The 27,592-nt window shown below is 38.3% G+C and overlaps 1 protein-coding gene across 1 annotated transcript in view; it reads right to left on the bottom strand.

The window, feature by feature from the left end:
• Positions 1-16,386, bottom strand: part of KCNH8 (potassium voltage-gated channel subfamily H member 8) — a 323,359-nt gene extending 306,973 nt beyond the window's left edge. The window contains exon 1 of the mRNA XM_036267075.1: positions 16,101-16,386. Within this exon, the coding sequence (XP_036122968.1) occupies positions 16,101-16,176 (76 nt within the window). The 5' untranslated portion in view covers positions 16,177-16,386. The remainder of the gene's footprint in view (positions 1-16,100) is intronic.
• Between the last annotated feature and the right edge of the window lie 11,206 nt (positions 16,387-27,592).

Below are 27,592 nucleotides of genomic sequence, written 5' to 3'. Positions count from 1 at the left end.
GCTTGCTTATTTTGTTTGTAGATTCAATTGTTGATAGATATGTATTAATTGCCATTTTATTGTTCATATTTTTGTTCTTCTTCTCCTTCAAGAAGACCCTTCAACATTTTATATAATACTGGTTTGGTAGTGATGAACTCTTTTAGCTTTTTATTGTCTGGGCAACTCTAACATGCCCATTGATTCTAAGTAATAGCTTTGCAGGACAGAGTAATCTTGGTTATAGGTCGTTGTTTTTCATCACCTTGAATATCTCCTGCCACTCCTCTCTGGCCTGTAAAGTTTCTTTTGAAAAATCAGCTGACAATCTTATGGGAGCTCCTTTGTAGGTAACAAACTGTTTTTCTCTTGCTGCTTTTAAGATTCTCTCTTTGTCTTTAACCTTTGACATTTTGATGATGATGTGTCTTGGTGGGGACCTCTTTGGTTTCATCTTGTTTGGGACTCTCCGAGCTTCCTGGACTTGTATGTCTGTTTCCTTCACCAAGTTAGGGAAGTTTTCTGTCACTATTTTTTTAAACAGGTTTTCAATTTCTTGCTCTCTCTTCTCCTTCTGGCACTCCTATGATGTGAATGTTGGCACACTTGAGTTGTCCCAGAGGCTCCTTACACTACTCTCATTTTTTTTTAATTCTTTTTTTCTTTTTTTTGCTGTTCTGATTGGGTGTTTTATGCTCCCTTATATTCCAAATCTATGGTTTGCTTCTTGGCTTTACCTACTCTACTATTGATTCCCTATAAATTATTCTTTATTTCAGTTAGTGCATCCTTCATTTCTGACTGGTTCTTTTTTATGTTGTTGATGTTCTCACTAAGTTCCTTGGAGGTCTTGTTGTAATGTGTCAGTGAGATAATCAGAGACACACAGCCAATTGTAAAGAAGCATTTTATTCACCGGCAAACTGTGGGGGACATAGTCTCCCCAAATTAACAGCCATAGGCATTCTTACAGTCCTGCTTATTAAGACCAAAACCACATCCTCTTGATGCTGCCTTGGTATCATTAAGGGGGAAACTGATACAGATAGGGGGCATGAAGAGCTGATACAAAGATCAGGGCAATCATTAATCACAGTATTTTTATGTTCTTTCAGGGTTTCCCATGGCTATTACTAATCCCTTTACCTTTATGGTTCTGGTTCCCTAAGGCCATGGTATTTAGATGAGTCAGGGGTGTACAGGTATCAATTGCTGGTCAGAATGGAGTTACTTAAATTGAGTAGTCTACTTCAGTCTCCTTACGTTTTTTGAAGGATCCACTAAATTCCTTGAGCGTCCTTATAACCAGTGTTTTGAACTCTGCATCTGATTAATTGCTTATCTCCATTTTGTGTAGTTCTTTTCCTGGAGTTTTGTTCTTTTCTTTCACTTGGGACATGTTTCTTTGTCTCCTCAGTTTGGCTGCTTCCCTGTGATTGTTTTTATGTACTAGGTAGAGTTGCTATGTCTCTTAGGCTTCATAGGGTGGCCTATTGTTATAGTTGTCCTATAGGATTCAGTGGCACAGCCTCCCTGCTCACTCCAGCTGGGCCCTTGAGGTACACCCCTAGTGTGAACTGTACACCCTTCATTGTAATTGAGTCTTGATTGCTGTTGGCACATCAATGGGAGGGATTCACTCAGGCTGATCAGCTGCAAGGACTGGCTGTGCCCACTGACCACTGGTCTCTGACTACCTTGGAGGATCAGCAGTGTAGGGGCCCACCACACAGAGCAAGACGTACTTCAGCAGGGCTCTGGTACCCACTGACACTCATTGAGGGTGTCACTTGTGGAGGTGGTTGGGTGGTGGTGTTTCAATGTGGTCTGAAGCTGTCCACTGGGTGTGTAGGCTCTGGGGCAAGGTCAGCCACTGTCTGTGTTCTATCCAGAGCCACTCGGCATAAGCTGCAAAGTGATCTGCCAATGGCTGCTTCTTATGTTGGGCTTGGAGGTGCCCAGGAAAAGCCAAGCTGTGAACCAAGACTGGCTGCTTCTGGTGCCAGGCCTTGGGCCACTTAATGAGAGGTATGGGGCTTGCTGAGACCAGATGCTGCTTGTTTGAGAAATTTTAGGAAACTCTGAAGCAGGATCCAAGACAGGCCAATCCTATGGTAAAGCCTTTGGAAACAGCTTGGGTGGGCCTGAAAGTGGGTGGGGCAGGGCCTCAGGGAATCACAGGGTGGGGCAAACAGTGTGAGCCAGGTTGCTGGAGTCTCAGATATGGCAGCTGGCTGCTTGCCCTGTGGGGGAAAGGCTCAACAAAGGAACAAAGGCCTCCGCCAGCAGGTCTGTCTGAACTAAAGCTGCCTCTCCAGTCCTCTTCCCGAGGCCAAACAGTTCAGGTCTTCCCCACATGTCTCTGGTGCCTTTCAATCTGCTTCCCCTCAGAGCTCAGAGGAAGCAAGTCTGAGTAAGTCTGTGCATGGACCCTTTAAGAGGAGCTGTCTGGAGCTTCAGTAGCCTCAGCCTCCCTCAGCTTTAGTTCCCGCCAGAAGTGATGGGGATTCTCTTCCTGGCACTGGAACCCTAAGCTGGAGGGCCTGGTGTGGGACAGGGACCCCTCACTCCTCAGGGAGGACCTTCCCAGCCGAGGTGTCCCTTCTGATTTTTATTCACCACATGTGGGTATGGGACCAGCCCATCCGCGCCTCCACCCCTCCTACCAGTTCTCATTGTGCCTGCTTCTTTAATTTCATAGTTGTAGAACTTCCATTCAGCTCAATTTCAGGCAGTTCTGAATGATGGTTGTGCTATACTTTAGTTGTAATTTGGATGTGATTGTGGAAGGAGGTGATACCGCATTTACCTATGCTGCCATCTTGACCAGAAGTCCTATAATATACTTTTGATATTATCTTCTGACATGACGGCAGTAAAAACAAGAAACCATGTACTGTGATGCCAAATATTTTTCCTGTATCTAACATCACATATCATATTATGTAGCTCATGTAACTAATTTCTCCTATATATATATTTGATAATTTTGACCACTACAGAAGCCTCTATAGTGATTGATAAAACATTACCATTTTTAACACAAAAATCAATTATGTTTACACCACAATGAAGTCCAAGCTAATTTCTGCTTCAGATGTTTTTTAACAAACATTGTCTTTACCACGATGTTGGGTTCTACCAAAATTTATGTTTGTCTTGTAACCACAAACTAACTGTATTTTTAGTGATTTTTGTTTACTGAATTTACAATACATGATTTACCTTCTGTAGAATAAAATTTGAAAAGCTTTACTTATATTGATGAATTAGATGCTAAAACTCAAACATTATTTTTAAAAGATATGTATTATAGCCAAGTGCCTTTCAGATTTAAATATGCATTAAAGTAAGAACTATATTCACTACAAAGGCATCTGAGACATTATCAGAGAAGACCATAGCCAAAGCTATAAGAGCTAACTGGAGATCTACCAACCCATCTTGGCTTGTTTTAATGCAACGATCAATAAAAATAATTTATTAAAATATGGAAAATCTGGTACAAATGCTAAACCAGATGGGATTACATTATAATGAGCATAAATATGGATGTGTGTTTCCCCCACCAAAATCCAATAATACACACATACAAAAAGAGAAAATAAATGCCAATATTAAACACACACATCCAGTATAAAAATTCTAAATAAAACATTAACAAATATAGTAAGTCCTCATTTAATGTCATCAACAGATTCTTGGACACTGACTTTAAGTAAATTGATATATCATAAAACCAATTTTACCATAAGCTAATTGATATAAATAAAATGTTTTGGTCAAAAAACATCTAAATATAGACCCCAAACACTTCTAATGTTAAACATTAAAATAAATATGAGCTAGACACACATTTAAGAAAGATCAATAAAAACAAGGAAGATAATTATTCTTCACTCCACCTATTCTAGTTCAGGGTTACATGTGGCTGGAGCCTCCTCTGGCAGCTCAGGGCACAAGGTAGGAATAACTCTGGAAGCAATGCAGAGCCACTGTACACACACCCACATGCTCTCATACTGGGACAATTTAGACATGTCCATTTACCTAATGTGCACATCTTTGAGGTGTGGGAGGAAACCAGAGTACCCAGAGGAGATGCACACAGACCTGGGGGACATGCAAACTCTACACAGAAAGTGGCCCCAGGCAAGGATCTATTTTTTTCTTACCAATGCATTGACATTAAACCAAATGACATTAATTAAGGACCAACTGTAAAATCCAGCAACATGGTCAAGAAATGTTTATTGAAAGGATGAAAGGAAAGTTCAATATTATGAATTCTGTCAATAAAATTTATTAGGCTGACTGATTCAATAAGAAAGAAAATTTCTTGGATAAATTATGAAAAGATAATTAATAAAATTGCTTAATAAAATAAGAATGCATGGTGCATGTCTTAATAAAGCACAAATATACAATAAAATATCCATCACTCTAAAAGCCAGAATAATACTCACTAGAAAAACACTGAAATAATTTTCATTAAATACAGAAACAAGAAGGATTTTATTTATCATAATGATTTGTATAGCATTTATGATACTAGACAAAGCAATTATAAAAGAGAAAAAAATGAGGGGATAAAAAAGTAAAACTGGTGAAAATTGGAAACAAGAAAGCAAAAATTTATCATTTGAGGGCAATATTATTTCTTACCTGAAAATCTCAAAAAGTCAACTGAAAAATTACTACAAAAAAAATAGTAGAAACTCAGCAAGTTGCCTGGTCAAAAAATAATAATAACATATAGGAATCAATAGCCTTCAAAAAACAAACATGACTGAATTAGAGAAACAAAACAGTGGAAGTAAAGACTGCATATATATTTTATAGAGCAGTAAAAAGGTAAAATTCCTAGGAATAAAATAAATAATAAATGTAAAAGAGCTTTATTAAAAAATTCCTCATAAGATACAAATGATAGAAATATATAGCAAGTTTTGTATATGAATTATCAAGACCATAAAAATGTCATTTTTCCTACAGAGGATTTTATTAAAAATACATCAAGATTTTTTTCAGCCCTGGCCTGTTTGGCTCAGCGGTTGGAGCTTCAGCCTGCGGACCAGAGAGTCCCAGGTTCGGTTCTCATAGGGGCACGTATTAAAAAAATAAAACAGATTTTTTTTTCTGCTAGATAATATAATTTTTAACATCAGATGTATTTGAAATAGTATGATTAGTCAAGTAAAATTACAAGAGAGAATATAGAAAGGAATGAGACTTTTAACACATATTATAAAACTCCTATAATTAAAACTGTGTGCTAATATACATATGTATTAAAAAAAGATAAAGGTAATAGAATAGAAAGTCAAAGATTAGAAAAAGCTCAGTTGGTTGAAGAGTCGTCCCATACATCAAAAGGTTGTGGGTTGATTCCCTGTCAAAGCACATACCTAGGTTGTGAGTTCAACCCCTGGTCAGGGTGCATACAGGAGGCAACCAACCTATGTTTTCTCTCTCTCTCTTTCTCTCTCTCTCTCTCTCTCTTTCTCTCTCTCTCTCACACACACACACACACACACACACACACACACACACACATCTCTGAAATCAATAAACATATCATTGGGGGAGAATTAAAAAGAAAGAAAGAATTACATATAGAAATAGAGAACATGATAAACTAGGCATTTCAAATCAGCATGGAAAAGATGAATTATTGAATAATGTTAGGAAATGAATAGGAATCTAGAAAGAATTAGTTTTGATCCCTACATCATACTCAATAAATCAAATTACAGAACTTATTAATGGGGGGAAACTGAATATACAAAATGAAACTATAGTAGAACACATAGAATGAATTTCTAAAATAATTTCAGAATAGAAAATACCTCTCTAAGTATGACACTAATCACAGAAATAAATACAATAAATTCATCTATCTAAAAATCAAAGGACTCGTTAAAATTAGAAAAAAATACACAATTTACATCACCAACAAAGTGTTTATTTTGTTACTATGTAAAGAGCTTATGGATGTCAAAAAGATAATGCCAACAATCCAATTAATAAAGGGCAATGAACAAGTAATGCCCAGAAAAGAAAATTCAAATAAATCTTAAATATATTAAACAATGCCCAACAAATGTATATTAAAATTATAATAGCTCAAAGGCAATTCAAGTGATGAAGTAAAAAAAATAAATAAATATACTTAAATGCTATTCAAATGTTAGTAATTATTACTATCTTTTAAATAATTTTATAACTTTTGGTTTGTTTAAACAAAAAGATATGCTATATGATATGGAGAACTGTACAGACAGACAAGAACTCTTGATAATTGTTACCTCTCTATGCTAAATCCTGGATCCACACATTTGCTAAGAGAGAGTGGCGGACTCATTTTCAGATGACTGAATGTAACCTAATGAAAGGTGCACCAAGTTAATACAATACAAAAGGTCAGTCCCGAGACATTTATTCTTTTCCATTGTTCATGGAATCATAATAGAAACATTTATTTAGGTGTTCAGGTCAAAAGCATGCCCACTTTTATCTTCTACATTATTCTCTCCATTGGAGGAATAGCCAGAACACCACACTTAAGGACAAGTCTGCTTCTTGTCGAACTGGGCATTGGAGTTGTCAATAACATTTGAACTTTTATGTGGAGCACTCTTGTTAGGAAATCAAATAAAGCATGAAAAGACTAAGTGCTCTGGGCTCAGTTCCCTCTAGTTCAATGACTAGAATAAGAAACTCAGTTGGACTGGCAAGTACTATAAGGAGGTCTGTCCAAAAGATATCAGAGAAAACATGAAGAAAAAAAGCTTTAATAGATTTGAGAGTTGGAGAGATAGATATCCTTATCTCCTCTTGTAAGGTCATTGTAGATTAAAAGTAAATGATTTCTGTTAAAAGATGTCAGCACCTGAAACTAGAGAATATATTTCTTCCAATAAAAGCATACTCAAAATACTCTGTATGATACAATAGGGGGAATAAATGGTGATGGAAAAATATAATTATATTACATTACATTTTTTCAAAAATGATGTCACTATAAGAGCTATGAGAATTTGAATATCTTCTATGGATGGATAAGACTGACAATTAAAAAAAAATAACAGGGAAGGTCTAAAGTCAGCAAATCAAAGCACTAAAATCTCAAAGAAGATGGATTTATTTATTAAAAAAACAACAACAAACAACAAAACAACTTTTCTTTGACGAGGAAAACTGCTTCACACAATGAATGCATTTAGCCGTTCCAGGTATGTCTTATATACCAATTTAAGAACATTATTTAAATAAGAAGTACTTAAAACATAATATGTCCAAAGAAAAAAAGCCTATAAACTGAAATGACTAAAAACTTTAAAGCAGAAATCCTTTTTTGCAAGAGGCAGAAACTAGGAATGATGGCACAGATTGTCCCAGTCTATTTATACTTACTATAAAAAATACCACATTTTAGAGGCAGTGTGATATAGTAGAAAAGTCGCAGGCTATAGTAGACTAGTGTACTAATGTAGAAAAATTCTCTTCATCTGTAACAAAAAGGGGGGCTCCATCCTCCTTTCTGGGTTGTTGCATTGTGGTAGGAACAGATCAAACACCAGTGTCACACAGAGGGTATAAATAGACATGTCCCCAAATGGTAGTCACTGTTATCATTCAAGTTTTATTAAAGACATTAGCACCTGAAACATGTGAAAATTAAGGGCTGGAAGCAAGTCTTAGAATTATGTTTTAAAACTAACTAATCACACATTAAAGGAACACCAGGTACCACTGAAGGTAAATAAAGACAACTAATATACAGTCTTGGCCTTAAAGGAATTTAAAAGTCTTTTACTCAAAGAAACATTTTTGAGCAAAGACTTTGTTCCAAGCATTAGTCTGAGCTAAGGGGATACAAAACGAACAAAGACATGGTCAGGGCTTCAAGGAATTGGTAGTTGAGTGTTGAGATATGAAAGTGTATCATTAGAGCCCATGTAAGAGATGACTAGATGGACGGGCAAGGTAATATGGAAGCATAGAGAAAACGTCACCTAACTCTACCTGGAGCTTCACAGAAAGAGTTGAAATAGAAAGTTACTTTTAGGATGGGTTTTAAAAACAATAAAGAATCTTGCTCCTCAAGTGACATGCACAGGGCTAGAGGTATGAATGAGCAAGTGTTTGGAGGTGAGCATGTCTGCAGCCTAGGAAGCAGCAGTTGAAAAAGATTTTGCAGAATTATTTTGGAGTTGATGACACTAAGGACTGTGGACATTCTCCAAGAGATTGCAGGGAACCAATGGATAGCTTTCAGTAGGAAGGTTACATGATTACATAGTCATAATGTTTTTAACAGAAATCATTCCAAGACAATGTAGCCTGAAGGGTTTTCGAGTGAACGGGATCAGGGCCTATGACCACAGGAGTCTAATCAGAATAAGGTTGTATTTGTGTAGATAGGAAATAGAGGATCCAAACTAACGCAGAGGCAATGAAAAGAGAGATGGGGAGCCAAATTAGGACATTTTTAAAGTAGAATCTCAAAGACTTGATAACCACTTAGATGTGTGGGCAGTCAAGACCGACTCAGATTTTGATCTTGGAGAAAAGGGTGGGTGGGGATGCCAATAATGGGACCAGAAAACTTAAGAAGACAAATGGGTTTCATAGGCTAGAAGATATTATAAGTTCATCTGCGGATGTGAATTTTGAAGGGTTTAAGAGAGATAGATAGTTGCATTAACAGCTATAAAGGAAAGCAAAATATATCTTCCAGGGAATTTATAAGTCAATAAATATATTTGACTATTTAAAGTACTAAAAAAGCTCTTTAATTGTTCCTGTTGCTAAATATGCCATAGGAAAAGTTGAAGGCTCATCTTTTTTGTTTGTAGGCTCTGCTAAACTGAAATAGATTTTAAAACTTGTAGCTGGACTGTATCAGTAAATACACATTGTTGGGGTAAACCCTACTATCTCTGCAGCAGTTGCAATTCTGTACATTTTACTGTTGGCATTTCTCCAATCGAATTCACTGGGACTGAATTCTAGCATACTGTCAATTCTTTTTCCTCTCCACAGGCATAATTCTATAGAATGACACCACTGGAGAAGAGGACTCAGCTATGTGGTCTGAAATCAATTTTTCCCTTTCCTAAGACAAATTTAGCTCCCTGGGCAACACAGGCATTCATAATGAATGCATCAATTCCACTGCCTTCTATGGGACCCTGTCCAAGTGTAAAAGTGTTATTAGAAACATCTTAGGTTTCAAGGTTGACATTACTCCTGTATTGTGCATCAACCTGTGGAATATGGAAAAGTTGAGAGTTTTTACACCAAGCCTACATGGCACCATGACCAAGACATGGATCTGTCACCTCCCATGGTTTCCTATGACAAAACACTCTGGCTTTGAAGACATCCCATGTCTGGCCCAATAGACTTTGAATTGTCTTATGTCCCTACATTGACCTTCACATCCTCTAAGATACTGGTTATTCTCTCTGAAGCTCTCCACCTTTTTAGCCTCAATGAGAAGTACTACACAAATTGGCAAACTAAATAGAACATAGTTTTTGCCCTTATTATGATTTTTTAAATATTGTTATTGATTTTTAGAGAGAGAGGAAGGAAGGAAGAGAGAGAAAGATGGCCAAGCATTCCTACCCAGAAGTCATCTATTATAGGAAGCCATCTCAGGTCATTGCTTTACAGAAATCATTCCCTCCTCATCCAAATGTGCACAGCCCTTTGCCTACACATCTTAAATACTCTTATCCCTTTCCATCCTATATTATGGTAATTTGTGCATATGCTTATTGTCCTCTTTGAGAGACGGATAAGTGTGATTTATCCAAAAGATCCTAGCATAATGGCTTTGTATATAGTCAGTGTTGATTAAATATTATTGAAGGAATGAGTAATTGATTGACCGATGGATTGAATGAATGCAGTAAGGATTTCTTCAGAAAGACTGTGCCCTCTCAGAAGTACATCCCAGAAACTGGTAACTCAGGACTTTTCATGTGTTCCTCATGCCAGAATAGGGCTGATGCCCATGACTTTTGGGATACAGGTGATGCCAAATGCCAGAGCCTAAAAAGAAAATGTTGTGAGCATAACTTCCATTGTTCAGATATTAGCTATTTTCCTCTATATAATGATGACAAAGCAATATTATCTAATACTTTTTAGAGACTATATAATAAAATACATTATTGTATTTGTATTTCTTACTCATCAAAAGAAATGCATTTCTGATAAACACATAAATCCAATTTTTATAAATCAGAATCAAATACTTTGTCATTTGCAGGGAAGTTATGAGAACCCTTGTGATAAGTCTTTTGCAGGGTAAGGAATTCATCTACAAAGGCCAAAGAATGAGAACAAATAATTACCTCATCCCTTTTCTCTTCTGCCTTCTCCCTCTCCCTTTCTTCCTTTCTATTTTGTAATAAATCTGGGATTAGGTTTAAACAAGCAAATATTATTTGGTTTAAAACAGCCAACCTCAATACACCAGTGCACAGTAGGGAGTTTCTTAAGTCTGAAACATGGTTAGAGGCATGAGAAGCATACTGCTTTGAAACAGTCCACATAGTTGGCCCAGAAATAACCTGGTTAATAAAGTCAACAAGGTGGAAACAGCCCAGTCACCTAGGGTGTAGGACCTGACTTGGTATCATTCTTTGCAGATGCCACATTCTTGGACTGGTTCCTCATCCAGGGCCGACTCAGATATCTGTACCTCGGCTAACAAACCCCATGTAATCTTCTTTACATTGAAAGAGGGAGTACCCTGTCAAGATATAGGGAGTAATGTTCTGAAAATATACCTATGTCTCCCATATTACTTTTAGATCAGAGAATGAAGAATCTGACAGCACAATTGACTGAAAATGTCCTAGGTTAGATTTGCTCATATGTCATCACCCAATGTGAAGGAAAACCCTCCCTCCAGTGAGTTGGGCCTTACATTCACAGAGATTTCAGGCATACACTCAGCAGAGTTGTGCATACAGAATTACAGAGTGTGTTCTATAAACCTGTCTCAGGGAGAACAAATGTAAGAACATTACACTTTGTATGATAATACGACAATGCAATAGCAACTGTAGTAGGCAGAATTCTAAGACAGCACCCAAGATTCCCAACTCCTGTATGTATACCTGTCTAATCCCTTTCCATTCCATGTGGACAGGACATATGATTTTAGAAAGGATTTTACAGATGAAATTAAGATCCATAATCAGTTGACTTTGAGTTAACCAAAAGAGAGATTCTCCTGGCTGGGCCTGACTTCCTCAGGTGAGCTCTTAAAAGAAAGACACTCCTGCTGATCTTGAAGAAGTAACCTGTTCTACTGTGAGAGGGCCTATGGAAGAAGCCATGTGGCAAGAACCTGAGGGCAGCTTCTAGTTGCTAAAGAGTCCCTGGCTGACAGCTAGCAAGAAAAAAGGACCCTAATCATAAAATTGCAATAAACTAAATACTTCCAACCACCACGTGAGTTTGGAAGAGTTCCTCTAGCCTCAGCTGAGACCACAGAGACAGCTGAACACTTGTTTGCCATCCTGTGAGACCCTGAGCAGAGGACCCAGCTAATCCCTGCCTGGATGTCTGGCCTACAGAAAATGTGGATGACAAGACATTAAGTTTGTGAAAATTTACTACAGAAGAGATAGAAAACTAACACAGAAACTATCTCCCTAAACACAAAGAATACTAATAAAAGAGACTATAATGGCATCTAAAATTTTCTTTAAAAAGAGTCTTTATAATCTTCGATTTGTGGGAAGATATCTATGAAGTGCTAGATATTTCTTTGAATGCTTTCGTGTAATAGCCTTTTATAGACAGACCCATAATAATGGAGCATATATCTATATTTTAATGGCTAAATGCCTTTGATGATATTCTCCAAACTACAACTCAGCAAAGACTTAGAAGATTTCCACAGCTTCACCTTAGTCTTCCCTCTTCTGATGGCACTGGGTACATTACCCTTCTCTCTATGCTTCTAATGTTTACAGATCTATGTCACTTGATGAAAGCATAAGAAGGAAAAAGAGCCCTGGCCGGTTTGGCTCAGCGGTTGGAGCGTCGGCCTGCAGCACAGAGAGGCCCGGGTTCAGTTCCTGCTAAGGGCACGTGCCTCGGTTGCAGTTTGTCCCCGGCCCTGGTTGGTCGTGCGGGTGGCAGCCACTCGACGTGTCCCTTTCACGTCGATGTTTCTCTCTCTGTCTCTCTTCCTCTCTCTCCCTCCTGCTCTATATGAACAAAAAAATGAAAAAATGTCCTCGGGTGAGGATAAGAAGGAAAAAGAAAAATAATTGAGAATTGGCTCTGTAAAGGAAGTATTTTGATTGCAACAATTTTCCTTGGACTATTTGAACAGCCTATACAGGAGTACATAAAATATATGCAAACATGAATGAGTTTCTGAAGCACCGTTATTGAGTGCTTTTACTGAAATCTCCTTGACAGAGTCCAATGGGCTACAACCTTCCTTTAAAACTTAAATCTTGCCTCATTAACCCCAAAGGAGAAGTATTCTGGCCAAATTTTAATATGACTAGAAAATGTAGGCTAATGTACCATTATGTTTGGAGGTGGATACTTCCCTCTGAAAGTTTTATATTCTCAAAAATGTGTTTTTCTCAAATGGTACTCTGTGGCAAATATTTGTACTAAAAATGACTTTTATAAAATATGTACTTATGTTCTCTTATTTGTCTTCATCCTGATTAATATTCATGTACTTAAAGCAAAAATCTACTAAGAAAATATATATTTTTAAATACATTAAATGTATTTTAAAGAAAGGAACTATGGAGTAGTAAACTATATGCAGGTCATAATGTTAAGATTGTGTGTGTGTGAGTGTGTGTGTGTGTGTGTGAGTGTGTGTGTGTGTGATGTGTTTTAGAGTATTTCAAATGAGAAGTATGGCTACATGTAATGAGTTGAATAAATTCATTGGGGTTATTTTTTTTCCCTCTAAAGGAGTATACATATTCAATATTTCTAAGGTTCTTAGTTTTTCTAAGTCTCATCTCACTTCAAGTAAACACAAACCAGGAGAATATATATTAAGAGCAAATATATTTTAGGGTAGTTTTATATAAAAAGATTTATATTTTCCAGTAGTTTAAAAAAATTATATTGTATGTGAGAAAATATGGTTTTAATTAATGGTCTACAATTGTCTTTCAATCCTGACAAAGAGCTTGCTTCTTAACTATTAAAAGAAAAAATATCCTATTATATAAAATAATAAAATGTCACTAGGTAATAAAGTATTATATTAACTTGTTTTATGTTGACCTATGATTATACCCCAACTGACTTATTAGTAAGATGATTTTCCTGGGAAAAATTTTACAAGATATTTTGTTTTATTATTTTCTATTATAATATTAAATCAACAACACTAACAAGGATACCACATCATGGTTAGTTGGCAAACTGGTTTTTCGGGGTTATTGTTTGCTATCTTATTTTTATTTTATCAGAATTTTCCAAAATAAGAAGCTAACATGTCCATAATATGTACCTAATAAATAATGAAGAAAATTTTTGCCAAGCAAACCCACTGCATTTTTAGTATAATAACATCATACACTTTCCAGTATATTTTTTATTTGAGGGGGTAACAATTTTACAAATTTAAAACTTGCAAACAGTTTTATCTTGCACAAGAAAATCAATGAGCACTATTAAAAAATCAAGAGAAAGAAGGATAATCATAGGAAAATAGTTTCCAGAATAGTAATTATACTTTATAAAATTGTGTCAACATGGAAAAGAAAGCATAACAAGGTAAACTAAATATTCAGTAGGGAAATGTTATGCCCATGATTCTAGACACAGCAAAATTTGCTTAAGTTTATTTATTTATTTTTTTGTAAGTTTCAGATTGTTCAAGTCATCCTGCAATTCAAACAAAAAGTAAATGAGAAAATATAATTCTTTTTCATTGAGTGGGGTTTGTTGGGACAAGGAATATCTAGTAAATGTTGTAAATAAAACATTTATATTACTCATCACTTTGAAATTTGCTTCACTGATTTTCACATTGATATCATATAAAGTGGATCCCTCCAGGAATTCCCCAGACTCTGTGGATCACAGACCAAGGATGGTCTCCAACAGTTTTAGGTTTTTTTCATTATTATTATTCTAAATGCTGATCTACAATGATGGTCTTCCCAAATAAGAATTTAACATGTTTAACCTCCTATTTTATTAACATTAATGTGTAGTTAAAATAGAAAAAGAGCTACTCACTAGTACACCCATCTCTTTCTACATGCCCAATGTTTTTCAGATGTTATAGTGACAGAGGCACCCTCACACTGATGATCCAAAGTATAACAATTAACAATTGATATCTAAGTATAACCCTGAAGTAATTCTCAGGGCTATGCTGGGATGATTCACTGCACATGGCACTCCATTCAACTTTAAATGACAATGAGATAAACAACTATCCTTTACCAATTACTTCATTTTCAATAGATGCATTGTGATCAATGTTGGAAGGCTCTTTTGGGAGGTTTAAATTTGCAACTTCAAGACCAAACATCCATATAAAACTGATCAGTTTCTAAGGTACTTAATAGTAATACCCACAATCATGCATGGTTAAGGACTACAGTGATAAATTTGTATGGTGGCTGGGTGGTGGAGGTAATAGCTGTAGCAGGCACTTGAAGTTTGTTACAATATTTTTCCTTATTATTATCTAAAGGAGACAGATATATAATGGCATTGCACTTCTCTTATGCTGTCTGACACATCTAGACAAAAAGGAGAGAATGGCTACAGCTAAAGATAACACTGGGAGAATATCCACCACAATTACCATGAGTAGGCTGGATGTCAAAAATAAAAATTTCACAAAATCAAGTAAATGCTTCATTTCTCCCTCATGTAAACTTTTCCAACTATTCCTGAAGCTCAAAAGTCAAGGACTTACTTCCCAGCTTCAGCAGAGTGTGTATCTAGACCACTGGAGTGGAAATAAAATTAAATGAGCTCTCCATAATAGCTCCAAGAAACATACCATCATAGTAAAAAAACTGATACCTGAACCACTGAAAAAAGCCTTTAGAATAAATGAGTTTCTATGAGTCTGGTGTAATAGTAAGAAAAAGGAAAGATAGTACACTGAAGCAACATAAGCTAGGAGGAAGGGTGGATGGATATTCATAGTGAAACCAACTGAGAACATTTGTTAGAGGTGTGAGCACAGACTTCTAATTGCAGGGAGAAAGCCTACTGGAAAGACCAGCTGGCTCAAGAAGGAAACTCAGACCTGGAAGTGATGGGGACCTGACCGTGGTCCTGAAATAGAACACTGGCTCCGAGCTTCCACACAACACTCTCTTTTTCTGTCTTTTCTTTTTTAAACTGTAGCTTAAACAAGCTAAACATCCAATAATAGCTGCCCTCAAAAAATGTTGAAACTTTCTTTTATGATTAGATCAGTCTTTCTAATGCACATCTCCTCCTTCCCCAACAATTTCTCCTCAGTATTAGGATAATTTTAGGATCAAAAGATACACTACTCTAGTTTAAAAGCAGGAATCAAGGTTCTGGCAAACTCACAATGCTTAGAATTCTACAGACAGCTTATACTTGGCGATTTCTGATTCCAGTTTGAGTTTCTTAATCTCAAATGGGAAGCCATGCCTATCCGAAAGACCTCACCGAATGAAGCCCCATGGACGAAGAATATTCCAAACTCTCCCTATACTCTAGGAAGACTTGAAATTGTAGGATACGGTGGCATATTCACCAATATGGACAATTCCTACTCTCACCTCATGAACTTAATCAAAACCATTTCCTTAAAGAGGTACCAAAATACAGGTCCCACAATGAACGCGGGATCAGTTTTCAGGCTCATTTGAATCGAAGACGTCAAGGGGGGCAACTACACCAAGTGTTAATGCTGCACCGAACCATGAGAAGAAATAAAATTTCTCCGCCCAAAAAGACACCTTGGCAAGAACAGAAAAAAATTCACTCCGCTGGTGAAGAAAAAAAAAAAGAAAAAGAAGAAGGTAGGAGCGAAAGTAATATATACAAGGCAAATCATTTTCAAAAAAATACCATGCAACTCGTCGAAGTGCAAGACTTACGTGTTCCGTCAAAACGGGTGGCGATGGTGTCCAGGAAGGTGTTCTGGGGCGCCAGTAATCCTTTCATAACCGGCATTTTTCCAGCGTGGTGTGAAATTCTCCATCAAAGTTTGTCCAGAAGGATGGTTCGAGAGGAAAGTGCCAAAAAGGGAGACGGGGAGTGAGATGATGGCGGGGAGGGGGACCTGGCGTGGCGGAGGGGCCGAGCAAGGGAAGAATGGGGGGTGGAAGGAGCGAGGGAGCGAGTTCCAGCCGCCGCCGCTCAGACAGGAGCAGCCCAGAGAGCGCTCTCGGAGCCCGCCCCGCACCTCCAGGCTCAGCCCGGCGCAGGCTCCTCTCCCGCCCCCTCCACCTCTGCCAGCTGCCGATCCCACCCCCTCCCCGTCCCTCCGCGGGCGGCAGTGCCTGCCAGGCGGCGCCGCGCGTGCCTTGTCCCCCACCCGGCCCGCCCGCCCGGAAAGCGCCCTCAGCGGCCGGGGCGCCGTGCCCTGACCTAAGGTGCTGGGGTCTTGGAGGACCGCCTCGACGCTCAGTGGCGCTGAGCCCCCGGGATTCTAAGGGGCGCCGGGAACCACAAACGGGCACAACTCCCACCCCCCAGGAGCCAGTGAACAAAGACCCCTTTGTTCGCTCTCGGTCCCTCTCTCGGGGAGACAGGAGTCCCGTGGGTGTGGTATTGGAGAAGGGGAGGAGATAGGTCGGGGCAGGTACCCAGCCTCCGCCTAGAACTTGGGAGGGGGAGGCCACCCAGCGCAGTCCAAGCCAGCGGAGGCAGCCAGACGCCCCGGGGGGAGGTGGCCCCCTTCCGGCGCACCTGCCATTGCCAGTGCCCGCGACAGGAGCAGGGCTGCCTGGAGTTCATTGCGCGGCCCCTCTCCTGCCACCTGGATCTCTCAACCCGGGAACTGGTCTAAAGCGCCGGGGGGGGGGGGGGGTTCCACCTCTCGTTTCTGGGCTCCAAAAAGGGGTGTTTCAGCCCCTCTCCCCAAATTTCCATTGGTCTTCCCAAGCCATTCTAAACTAAAAGGAAAATGATAATAGCTTTCTATACGGGCAATGGAAGGCTTTCCCCTCTCCGGTGAAACGTGAACAAACCATTTCTTGAAAAGTTTGCTGTTTTAATTGATTTGCAAAATTCAGTGTAAGTGAAAACAGTAGGGTTGCCGCGTCGAAGTAGCTTTCACACGAATCAGCCTAGCCTGCCCCCTCTTCCTTCGCCCAGCGGCGAGGCGCCCTCCGAGACTGGCACCTCCAGGTGGAAACCAGGGGAGTCCCTGGAACAGCAAGCGTCTTTGGAAAGCGAAAGTGGTCTCTCCCTCTTCCTCTCCCCCTTTCTCACGCGGGGACTCCCTCTCTCCCGACGTTCTGCCGGGGGACACCAAGCCCAAAGCCAGAGCGGGGATTCGACAGAGACTCGTGGAAGGGAAGGAAATGTGATAGAAAGTTGAGAGCCCCGGGGCAGAAAAATAAACGTGAGCCCAGGTGCTGGTGCACCCGGAAGGAAAGGAGGGGGGAAGCGAACAGGTGTGGGAACCGCGCAGAGACACAGCTCGGGTCCCCGCAGCCTCGGAGCTCGGGCGTGGCAGGAGGCGAGGGCGCCCGTCCCCCACTGCTGTTTTTTGTTTGTTTGTTTGTTTGTTTGTTTGTTTGTTTGGGGGGCTCCTCATTTGAATTCTCGGGGCTCCAGTGGCGTACGGGGGACCCTAAGGGTTTCGTCACCGCTGCCCAGGACTCAGGGAGGGAGGAGTGCAGGGAGGGAGGGATGCATCCCGTCTCCCCGCCCCCGTCCCCCTTTCTAGTGATGCACTTCCTGCGGCCGAGGATTCCCTTTGTGTTGAAATTCAAGCGGATCCGGCCGTAGCCGGGCGGGGACGCGCCGGGCAGGAGAGGGGATTCCTCTGTGGGTCTGGCAATTGGCAAAGGGTCTCCCGCCCAGCTAGACTCCGCGCTTGGCCCTCGGGTGGCTCCTGTCCTCCCCTGAACCCTGCTGTCCCCAGCGAGCTGAGCTTTGCGGAAACCGAGCTCACGCGGACGGTGTGCCCCACGTGGCGAGGCGAACCACATGCGGGTGGTTCTGTTGGCTCCCTCTTGGGCAGAAACCGGGAGAGAAAGACCAGCGAGTCCTTGCTTCAGTCTGGGTGGTGCATCGGGTCCCAAAAAACCCAGACTGCTGTTGTCAGTTATTGAAATTAGTGTATTTCTGTGAGATTAATAAAAAGCATGGTTTCATGGTCTCTGCTACTATTATTTAGCTCTGTTAAATTAACTGCAAACGCTAAACTTATTCAAAGATGTGTATTTACTTTTGAGTCTTATGGAATTTGCTCAGGAAAACACCCATTGAGCCAGAAAAATGCCTCCCTTGAAGTGGCTTGAAGTTCATCATAAATTATATTAAGTGAAAACCACCAATCAGGTTTATAAAATTTGCACTTTAGGGCTGTGTGTGTGTAAAAACGGTTTCCTGGTGGGCTTGATCTATGTTGCCAAATGCATGAAATTATTTGCAAGAAACCGACAACAAGAGAGGCTTAAGTTGACAACCCTGAAGAAAGCTTAGGTTTTATTGCAAAAGGATTCCAGCATTTATTACTCACTGTCTTAGACTCCCTTCCAGCACCTACTGTGTGTCAGAGACTGGACTAGGCATGACAATAGCCCTGCTCTAAATTCATATTCAATCTGGAGAGTCTACTGGATCCCTACTGGTCTGCAGGAGGTAGATCTGGTCACCGTTTTTATGTTTTCTTAAAGAAGAAAGGTGACAGCATCACCTCTGTGATCTGGGAGTCCAGGCCCTTTCTAAGCACTGGCTCACTCAAGGATGTATTTGTGGTATGGATGAGGCCAAACTTCACATTAAAACATGACCTTGATAAGAGTGTAAGCATATTAAGTCCCCTTATACATATATTGGCACCTTGAAATAAAAAAGCATAAGAAAGAGGTTCAATGAGAGTTGGATATTTATCATCTGTCTCAAATCTCATTTTGTTTCCTTAAAAGAAATGTCCCCAATGATTGACAAAAAGAACTCTATAATCCCTTTTCTGAAGACTCATTCTATCTTACAAAGAGAAATTTTTCTATGACCTCAAGGAAACAACATTGCAAGAATACGGGATTACCACACAATAGAGTAAACCCAAGGCCCATTTGAAGAGATTCATCTTCACGGAGGAGGATCTCATTTCTTTGCAGTGTAAGAGAAGACACAAAATCCCTAAATTCAGACCAAGGTACACTCTGTTATTGTACTACATAGAATGCTTCATGGTAAAATGAACCTGCTCAAATTTTACTGGTTTACTGTGTAACAAACTACCCTAAAACTCACTAATTTAAAACAATAGTTATGTGTGTGTGTGTGTGCGTGCGCGTGTGTGTTTTCTCATGGAACTGCCAGTTGGATAGGGCTCAATGGTGCAAGCTCACTTCTGAGTCACTTCCAACATAGCTCACTGACATGGGTGGCAATTGGTGCTGGCTAACAGCTAGGAGCCCAGCCAGTGCTGTGGCATTGGGGTTTTAGTTTTCCTTCATGTGAATCTCTCCATATTTGGGTTTCCTTATAGCATTGTGAGTTTTCAAGACTGAGTGTCCCAAGAGACAGGAATTAGCTACCAGTTTCTTAAGGTCTGAGTCAAAAACTGCCAGAACTAAAGCAGGCTCAGAGCCCAGATTCAATGGGAGGAAATGTAAGTCCATGTGTTAAAATCTCCACATCGATTTGTTAATATTTCGAATTTTAAAGGAAGTTGTCTTATAATAGTATTCCAAAATATGATTTAAAAAGTTTCTTTTTAATTATTCTACATATTTCCATAAGAATTTAGCATTTATGGGTACAAGATCTAGGCTCACACCAGTAAGTTATTGGAGGGAAAATGTAAGACACATGAAGAAATATACATTAAGCTCACATAAGAATAAAAGCCACATATTAATGGTAATTGTTATTGTTCCAAGTTGATTCTCTCCTCTTGGGGGAGCTCATCAAGAGGACAGGACCACCAGTTGACCCGAGAGCTGGCCCCTGTGCTTGGAATATAATATACTTTCTGCCCACTGTTCCCCAGCTGGTGCCAAATTCAAGAACACTGCCTTGAGAGAACAATGCATTGTTGAGACTATCTGGACTTGGACGGCATACATGACTGAAGCCCATTAAGGCCTCTGTATAAACTTTTAAGATTCTGACAGCAAGTTGGGAGATCTACTGGTCATGTGCTCCTCAAGACAAGTTTCATATGTAAGTTCCCTTTGGTTTTTTGTTTGTTTTTCTATTGTTGAAAGTATTACAGATGTCCTCCTTTTCCCCATTGACCCCCTTCCTCTCCCCTCTCCCACCTCCTGCCTTCCCCAACCTAATGTCTGTGTCCATTGGTTGTGCATATATGCATATAAGTTCTTTGGTTTGTTTTTTAAATAGTCACACACTAATCTGGAGTGATGCCTTTCTTGGGTCTCTCTTTGCCTTCCGTGTACCAAAGCCAGTTTCAGATTTCATCTGGGAAGCTCCCAAGATTTCAAACCAACATCTCTTCAGCACATTATGTTGTCTTTTCAGTCTAGATGAGATTGAAAAGTGCTTTAGAAACTCCCATGTGTGCTTGGTGGTTTTAGGTCCTCTTCCCATCCATTTTCTAATTTTAGCATTCACCCAATACCAGGGCACAAATGCTTCATTGATGTTCATATATTTGACTATAGGCTCTGAAAACATTGTTCAACATTTTCTGATAACAAGAATTTTCCTCCCCAAGAGAACTCTTTTAATTTATAGGCTGGTCGGTATAAAGGAGCATCTATTCAGAAGTGTTGTGTTCTAGTTTTGTCTCTACCATTTATGCCCTTTGTGACTTTGATGTGACATTGGGAAGGTCATTTGAATTTTGTGTTTCCATTTCTTCTCATGTAAAATGGAGATAAGAGTTTTCTTATATACTTCACTGACTAGAGGAAGATATTTTTGAGTAATCTTTAAAACCTATAATGTGTGGCATAGAAGAGATTATTATAATAACATGTGCCTCTTTTTTTTTTTTTGGTATTCTAAAATACCTAATTCAAAGTTCTTGACACACAGTAAATATAGTTGACTGTTACATTATGTGGTCTTATTATCTCAGAACACATTCATGTATTAATAACCTATCACAACCTATGGCTTCTGAGCTTTTTATTTTTAATATAAATGGCTCTTAGGAGCTCAGAAGGAGAAATCAAGCTCATTAATTTTTCTTACTAATGATTTAGAATTGTCCTGCTCTGATGTCCAACCAAACTGGATTCTAGTGGTATGATTACTGCCTTCTATTCCCAAAATATTCTCAATGTGTCTAGAAACTGGAATACTCCTGCAAAACCTCCAGAATTATAATCACAGACAGAATAATCTAGATTATACTTTAATAAAAACATAATGAAACATTATAGTTTTATTAAAACAATGCTTTTTTTTTTTTAATCCTTGCCGAAGGATATGTTTTTACTGATTTTAGAGAGATAAAGTGAGAGAAAGAGAGAGAAACATTGATGTGAGAGAGAAACATCAATCAGTTGCCTCCCATAAGTCCCCCACCCAGATATCATACCCCAAAACCTGGGCATGTTCCCTGACTGGGAATTGAACCTGCAACTTTTTGATGTATGGGATGACACTAAGCCAAATGAGCCACCTGGCCAGGGCAACAATACTATTTCTTACTCTACATTCTCAGGGTTTTAGATTGATGGAGGCTCCTAAATGGGAAAATGATAATCTGACAGAACATGCACTGTGTTTTATTTTTATTTTTAATTGAATTTATTAGAGTGACATTGGTTAATAAAATTATATAGGTTTTAGGTATACAGTTCTATAATATGTCATCTGTATACTGTATTGTGTGTTCACCACCCCAAGTCAAGTCTCCTTCTATCACTATTTATCCCCTCTTTACCTTCTTCTACCTCCCCCTACCCCCTTTTCCCTCTGGTAATCTGTATCTATGAGGTTTGTTTTTTTTTTTTTCTTAGCTTAATCACTTCACCATTTTCACCCAGATTCCAAACACCTATCCCTTCTAATAGCTGTTAGTCTGTTCTTTATCTCTGTAACTTGATTTCTATTTTGTTTGTTAGTTTATTTTGATTATTAGATTCCACATATAAGTGAAATCATGTGGTACTTGTCATTCTCTGACTGGCTTATTTCACTTAGCATAATACTCTCCAGGTCCACCTATGCTGTCGCAAAAGGTAAGATTTCCTTCTTATTTTATGGCTGAGTAGTATTCCACTGTGTAAATGTACCACAGCTTTTGCATCCACTCATCTACTAATAGGCACTTGGGCTGCTTCCAAATCTGGCTATTGTAAATATGCTGCAATGAACATAGTGGTACATATATTCTTTCAAATTAGTATTTCAGGTTTTTTTCAGATATATTCTCAAAGTGGAATTGCTGGGTCATATGGCAATTCCATTTTTAACTTTTTGAAGTAACTCCATAATGCTTTCCGTAGTGGCTGCACCAATTTGCATTCCCACCAACAGTGCATGAGGATTCCCTTTTGTCCACATCCTTGCCAACATCTGCTTGTTGATTTACTGATGCCAGACAAGTGTGAGGTGATATCTCACTGTGTTTTTAATTTGCATTTTTCTGATGATTAGTGATGTTGAGCATCTTTTCATGTTTATTCACTATCTGTATATCCTCTTTGGAGAAGTGTCTATTCAGATCATTTATCCATTATTTTAATTGCATTGTTTGTTTTTCTGGTGTTGAGTTGTATAAGTTCTTTATGAAGTTTGGATATTAAGCCCTTATCAGATATATCATTGGTGAATATGTTCTTCCATTCAGTGGGTTGTCTTTTCATTTTGTTGATGGTTTATTCTGCTGTGCAAAAACTTTTTAGTTTGTTGTAGTCCCATTTGTTTTTTGTTTGATTGTTTGTTTCCCTTACCCGAGGAGATCAGAAAAAAAAATATTGCTACAAAAAATGTCTGAAATTTGACTGCCTATGTTTTTTTCTAGAATTATTATGGTTTTGAGTCTAACACTTAAGTTTTTCATCTATTTTGAGTTTATTCCTATGTATGGTGTAAGAAAGTGGTCTACTTTCATTTTATTTGCATGTATCTATTCAATTGTCCCACCATCATTTATTGAATAGACTAGCTTTACCCCATTTTATGTTCTCATCTTCTTTGTCAAATATTAATTGACTATAAAGGTGTAGTATTATTTCTGGCTTTCTATGCTTTTCATTGATCTATATGTCCATTTTTATGCCAGTACCATGCTGCTTTGATTACTGTGGCCTTGTAGTATAGTTTGATATTAAGTAACATGCCTCCACTAACTTTGCTTTGCTTTCACAAGTTTGCTGTAGCTATTCAAGTTTTTGTGTGGTTCCATATACATTTTTGGAATATTTGTTCTACTTTTGTGAAATTTGCCATTGGTATCTTGAAAGGAATTGAGTTGAATCTATAGATTGCTTTGGATAGCATGGACATTTAATGCTGTTAATGTTAATTTTTCCTATTCATGAACACGGTATATGCCTCTGCTTATTTGTATCTTTTTCAATTTCTATTTTCAGTGTCTATTATTTTCTGAGGATAAGTCTTTTACATCCTTGGTTAAATTTATTCCTAGGTGGGTTTTTTTGTTTGTTTGTTTTTTTGGTTTTTTTTTTTTTAAGCAATTGTACTTGGGATTGTTTTTTTTAGTTTCCCTTCCTGATAGTTCATTATTGGTGAATAAAGATGCAACTGAGCACCCATTCATAAATGGTAAAAACTTCTAGAAAAGTGGGAATAGAGAGAACATATCTCAACATAATAAAAGCCATATATGACAAACCCAGACTCAACATTATACCCAATGGACAAAAACTATAAGCATTTCCCTTAAGATCAGAAACAAGACAGGGATGTCTGCTTTCACCATTCTTATTCAACATAGTACTAGAAGTCTTAGTCACAGCTATCAGACAAGAAGAAATAAAAGGCATCCTAATTGGAAAGGATGAAGTAAAACTGTCTTTATATGCAGATGACATAATACTGTATATTGAGAACCCTAGGGATTTCAACAAAAAACTACTAGAACCAATCAATGAATTCAGTAAAGTAGCAGGATACAAAATATCCAGAAACCAGTTGCATTTTTATACATGCACTGTGTTTTAAAATTTCCTCCTACCATCAAATCTTTAAGCCCTTAGATGATCTCCAAACTATATTCTGAAGAATTCTTAATTTTCCCATCAAATTTACATATCTTGCATGAATCCCTGCAATGCTTCCTACATGGTTTTCTGACCTAAAGTTTTGTCTGTCCTAAAGCCATTCTCTACACTGCAGCTGGCATGATCGTTTTAAGAGGTAAATCTTATTATGTCGCTCCTCAGGCTGCCTATGGGATAAAGTCAGAGGTCTATGTTCTGAGCTCTGCTTCTCTCTCATGACGTATCACTTACCCTCTTCCAATCTTATGCTCAAGGAAAATAAAACTTTTAAAAGTTCCCAACATATACAGTGTTTTTCTAGAGTCTGTGACTTTGAGCATACTACCCTCATCTCCTGAAAAGTGCTTCCACACACATACTTACCTTCCACTCCAGCCTCATTTGGATGCTCCTTCAAATGGAGATACATTGCTTTCATAAAAGTTTTTGTATATCAGTTCCTGTATATCATCTGATCTAGTTTTACCTGTGTGGTTTTAGGTAAGCTATTTATCATTTTTTGAGTCTCCTGAGGATTAAAATAACATACATTTCACAGGGCAATTGTAAAAGATAAACAAGATGACATAAAGAAAGTAATTAGGACAGTATCTACTGTTACATTCCCAGTGACTAACATGTTCTCTGGCACATTGTAGACACATGAATATTTGTTGAAAGAATAAATAATAGTTATAATAATTATTATCTCAATCATTTCAACAATATATTATTTTATATTTATTAGTTTATCTGTCTTTGTACCACACACTGAGTTTTTTAAAGGTTTAGTATCAGAAGATTATCTTATCCAATCTTTTATTTAAAGTTATATGGCACATAAAGTGAATTTAAGAATGTTTGATGAATGAAGAATGAATGAATGGATGAAATTATTCTATAGCAGCTCTTCCTTTGAAGCAAATATCAGCACTGACTTCATGACTCTTTTATTACAACTTCCTTTGCTATTTAATCTCTTTTCCCTTCTCTGGTTGATTGATATCCTGAATGTAATTTGTGTGTGTGCAGATGTGGGTGTCCACTTTTGATTTATTGATTTATAAATCAAACAAACTTGAACTTAAAAATATATTCTGCGTGCTTTCCCCAATACTGCTGAATTGATTATTTAAATTCAAAGTGAGGGGAGAAGTTAGTTTGTTATGATTGAATAGGTACTTTATAATAATGTACATTTTTAAATCACAAAAATCTCAGGTAATAGAATATTTCTTCTTTTAATTACTTAATTAAGTTTTGTTCCTTCCCCCCATTGACACCCTTCTCCCTGCTCCCATCCCCCGCCACCTTTACAGTATTGTTGTCTGTGTCCATTGGTTATGCATATATGCATGTAAGTTCTTTGATTTATCTCTTTCCACCCTCCTGCTCCCTCCTCTGAGGTTTGTTAGTCTGTTCCCTACTTCCAAGTCTCTGGGTCTATTTTGTTCATCAGCTTATTTTGTTCATTATATTTCCCAAATAAGTGAGATCATGTGATATTTGTCTTTCTCTGATTGGCTTATTTTGCTTACATAATACTCTTTGGGTCCCTCCATGTCGTCTCAAAGGATAATCTAGAATATTTCTTTAATCAATAAGCACTCACTGTGCATCCAAGGCAAACTCCCATGCCCCTGCCCTACTCTAAGGCTCTCATCTCCCTATGGCACACACACACACACACACACACATATATATATATGTGTGTGTGTGTGTGTGTGTGTGTGTGTGTGTGTATATAATCCTCACATGAGGACATTTTTGCATTTATCTTCAGACAGAGTGGGAGGGAGAGAGGGAAGAAGAGAGAGAGTGTGAGAAAAACATCGATGCGAGAGACACACATCGAGTGGTTGCCACCCACACGATCCCACCAGGGTTGGGGACAAACTGCAACCAAAGTACGTGCCCTTAGTGGGAACTGAAGCCGGGTCTCTATGGTCCATGGACCGACGCTCTAACCGCTGAGCCAAACTGGCCAGGGTGGCATATATATTTTTAACAAGAGGTCTTTCTCCATTTGTTGGATGCTTGTTAAGCTAAATAGACTACACATATTAACAGGTGGGTGGGTTTGTGTAAAAAGTGAGATGATGTAATTTCTGCTTAATTAAACTTATTCATAAAGTAATCTTTCTCTACTTCTTAAACTATTTCAAGGCAGTTTACAATAAAAAAAAAAACATGCACAGAAAAGTAGTTCAAATAAAGTAATATGAATGGTGGGATTATAAGAACTTCTTGTTTCTTTATAGTTTGACATGTTTTCCAGATTTTCCATAATGAATATGTGTTACTTTATAATGAAATCCAAAATACACTGGGAAAGAAGCAGGAAAAATCAGATATTATATAAAGAAAGGGGTAATTTATTGTGCAAGGTGTATGGTTTACTCATCTGAGCATTAAATTAAGCTCTGACCTTTGTAGACACTAAAACATGGCCTGGTGAGTGAGGTCAAAATCGTTCTTGCTATGAAATTCTAAGAAGAAACTGTCACTTGGTAATCTTATTGTAATGGCAAATTATTAAGCATCAAAAAGGAACATTTTATTCCAAGTTCATTTTCAACTGAATTTGATACTTTGAACAACTCATTTTATATCTCTGAGAAAGAAGAAAGAATAGTTGCAGATCTCCATGGTCCCTCCCAGCTTTTATACAATTTGATCCATGTTCAGGTGGAAAATTTCAAAATAAGATTGGGAGCCATCTTGTTACATTTGGAAACTGAACCCCAGCTGCAATCCTTAATGCCCCTACAAACTTTAAAGAAAAACTGCTTACACAGATAAAGACTATTCAGAGAATTGTCTAGTGCATTAAAGATGAAGAGAATAACTCTTACACCCTCCTCTTTCCTGGATGCTATCCTGGTTTCTGGTTTTAGACTTTCGCACAAGAAAAAAAAATGTATAAAGTTAGTCTTTTTCAAGTCCCCTGCTGCTCCTTTGTATGTATTCAAACCCAGTGTTTTAGCAGAAGATTAGAATAGATGCTCAGTGCTGATGTAAATGGCAATGCCGTCATCACTCAGCTAATGGAAAACAGAAAAGAAAAGGGGGGAGGGAGGATAAGCAGTTCTAAGTGTTGATGAAATAGATGTTTAAACATTATAAGTTTCCAGTGGTCAGACATCATACTGTTCATTTCTTTTTTTTTATCTCATGGTGCTAGCTCAGTTATCTCTTTCTTTTCTGAATTGTAGTAGCACTATTCAAATTCTTTATGTGGTAATGTTTCATGAAATATCAAG

The sequence above is a fragment of the Molossus molossus genome, unplaced genomic scaffold (assembly GCF_014108415.1).
Source record: "Molossus molossus isolate mMolMol1 unplaced genomic scaffold, mMolMol1.p scaffold_m16_p_18, whole genome shotgun sequence".
In the NCBI taxonomy this organism is placed as follows: domain Eukaryota; kingdom Metazoa; phylum Chordata; class Mammalia; order Chiroptera; family Molossidae; genus Molossus; species Molossus molossus.
The sequence above is the reverse complement of the archived record's forward strand: the minus strand, read 5'-3'. Positions and strand labels throughout refer to the sequence as shown.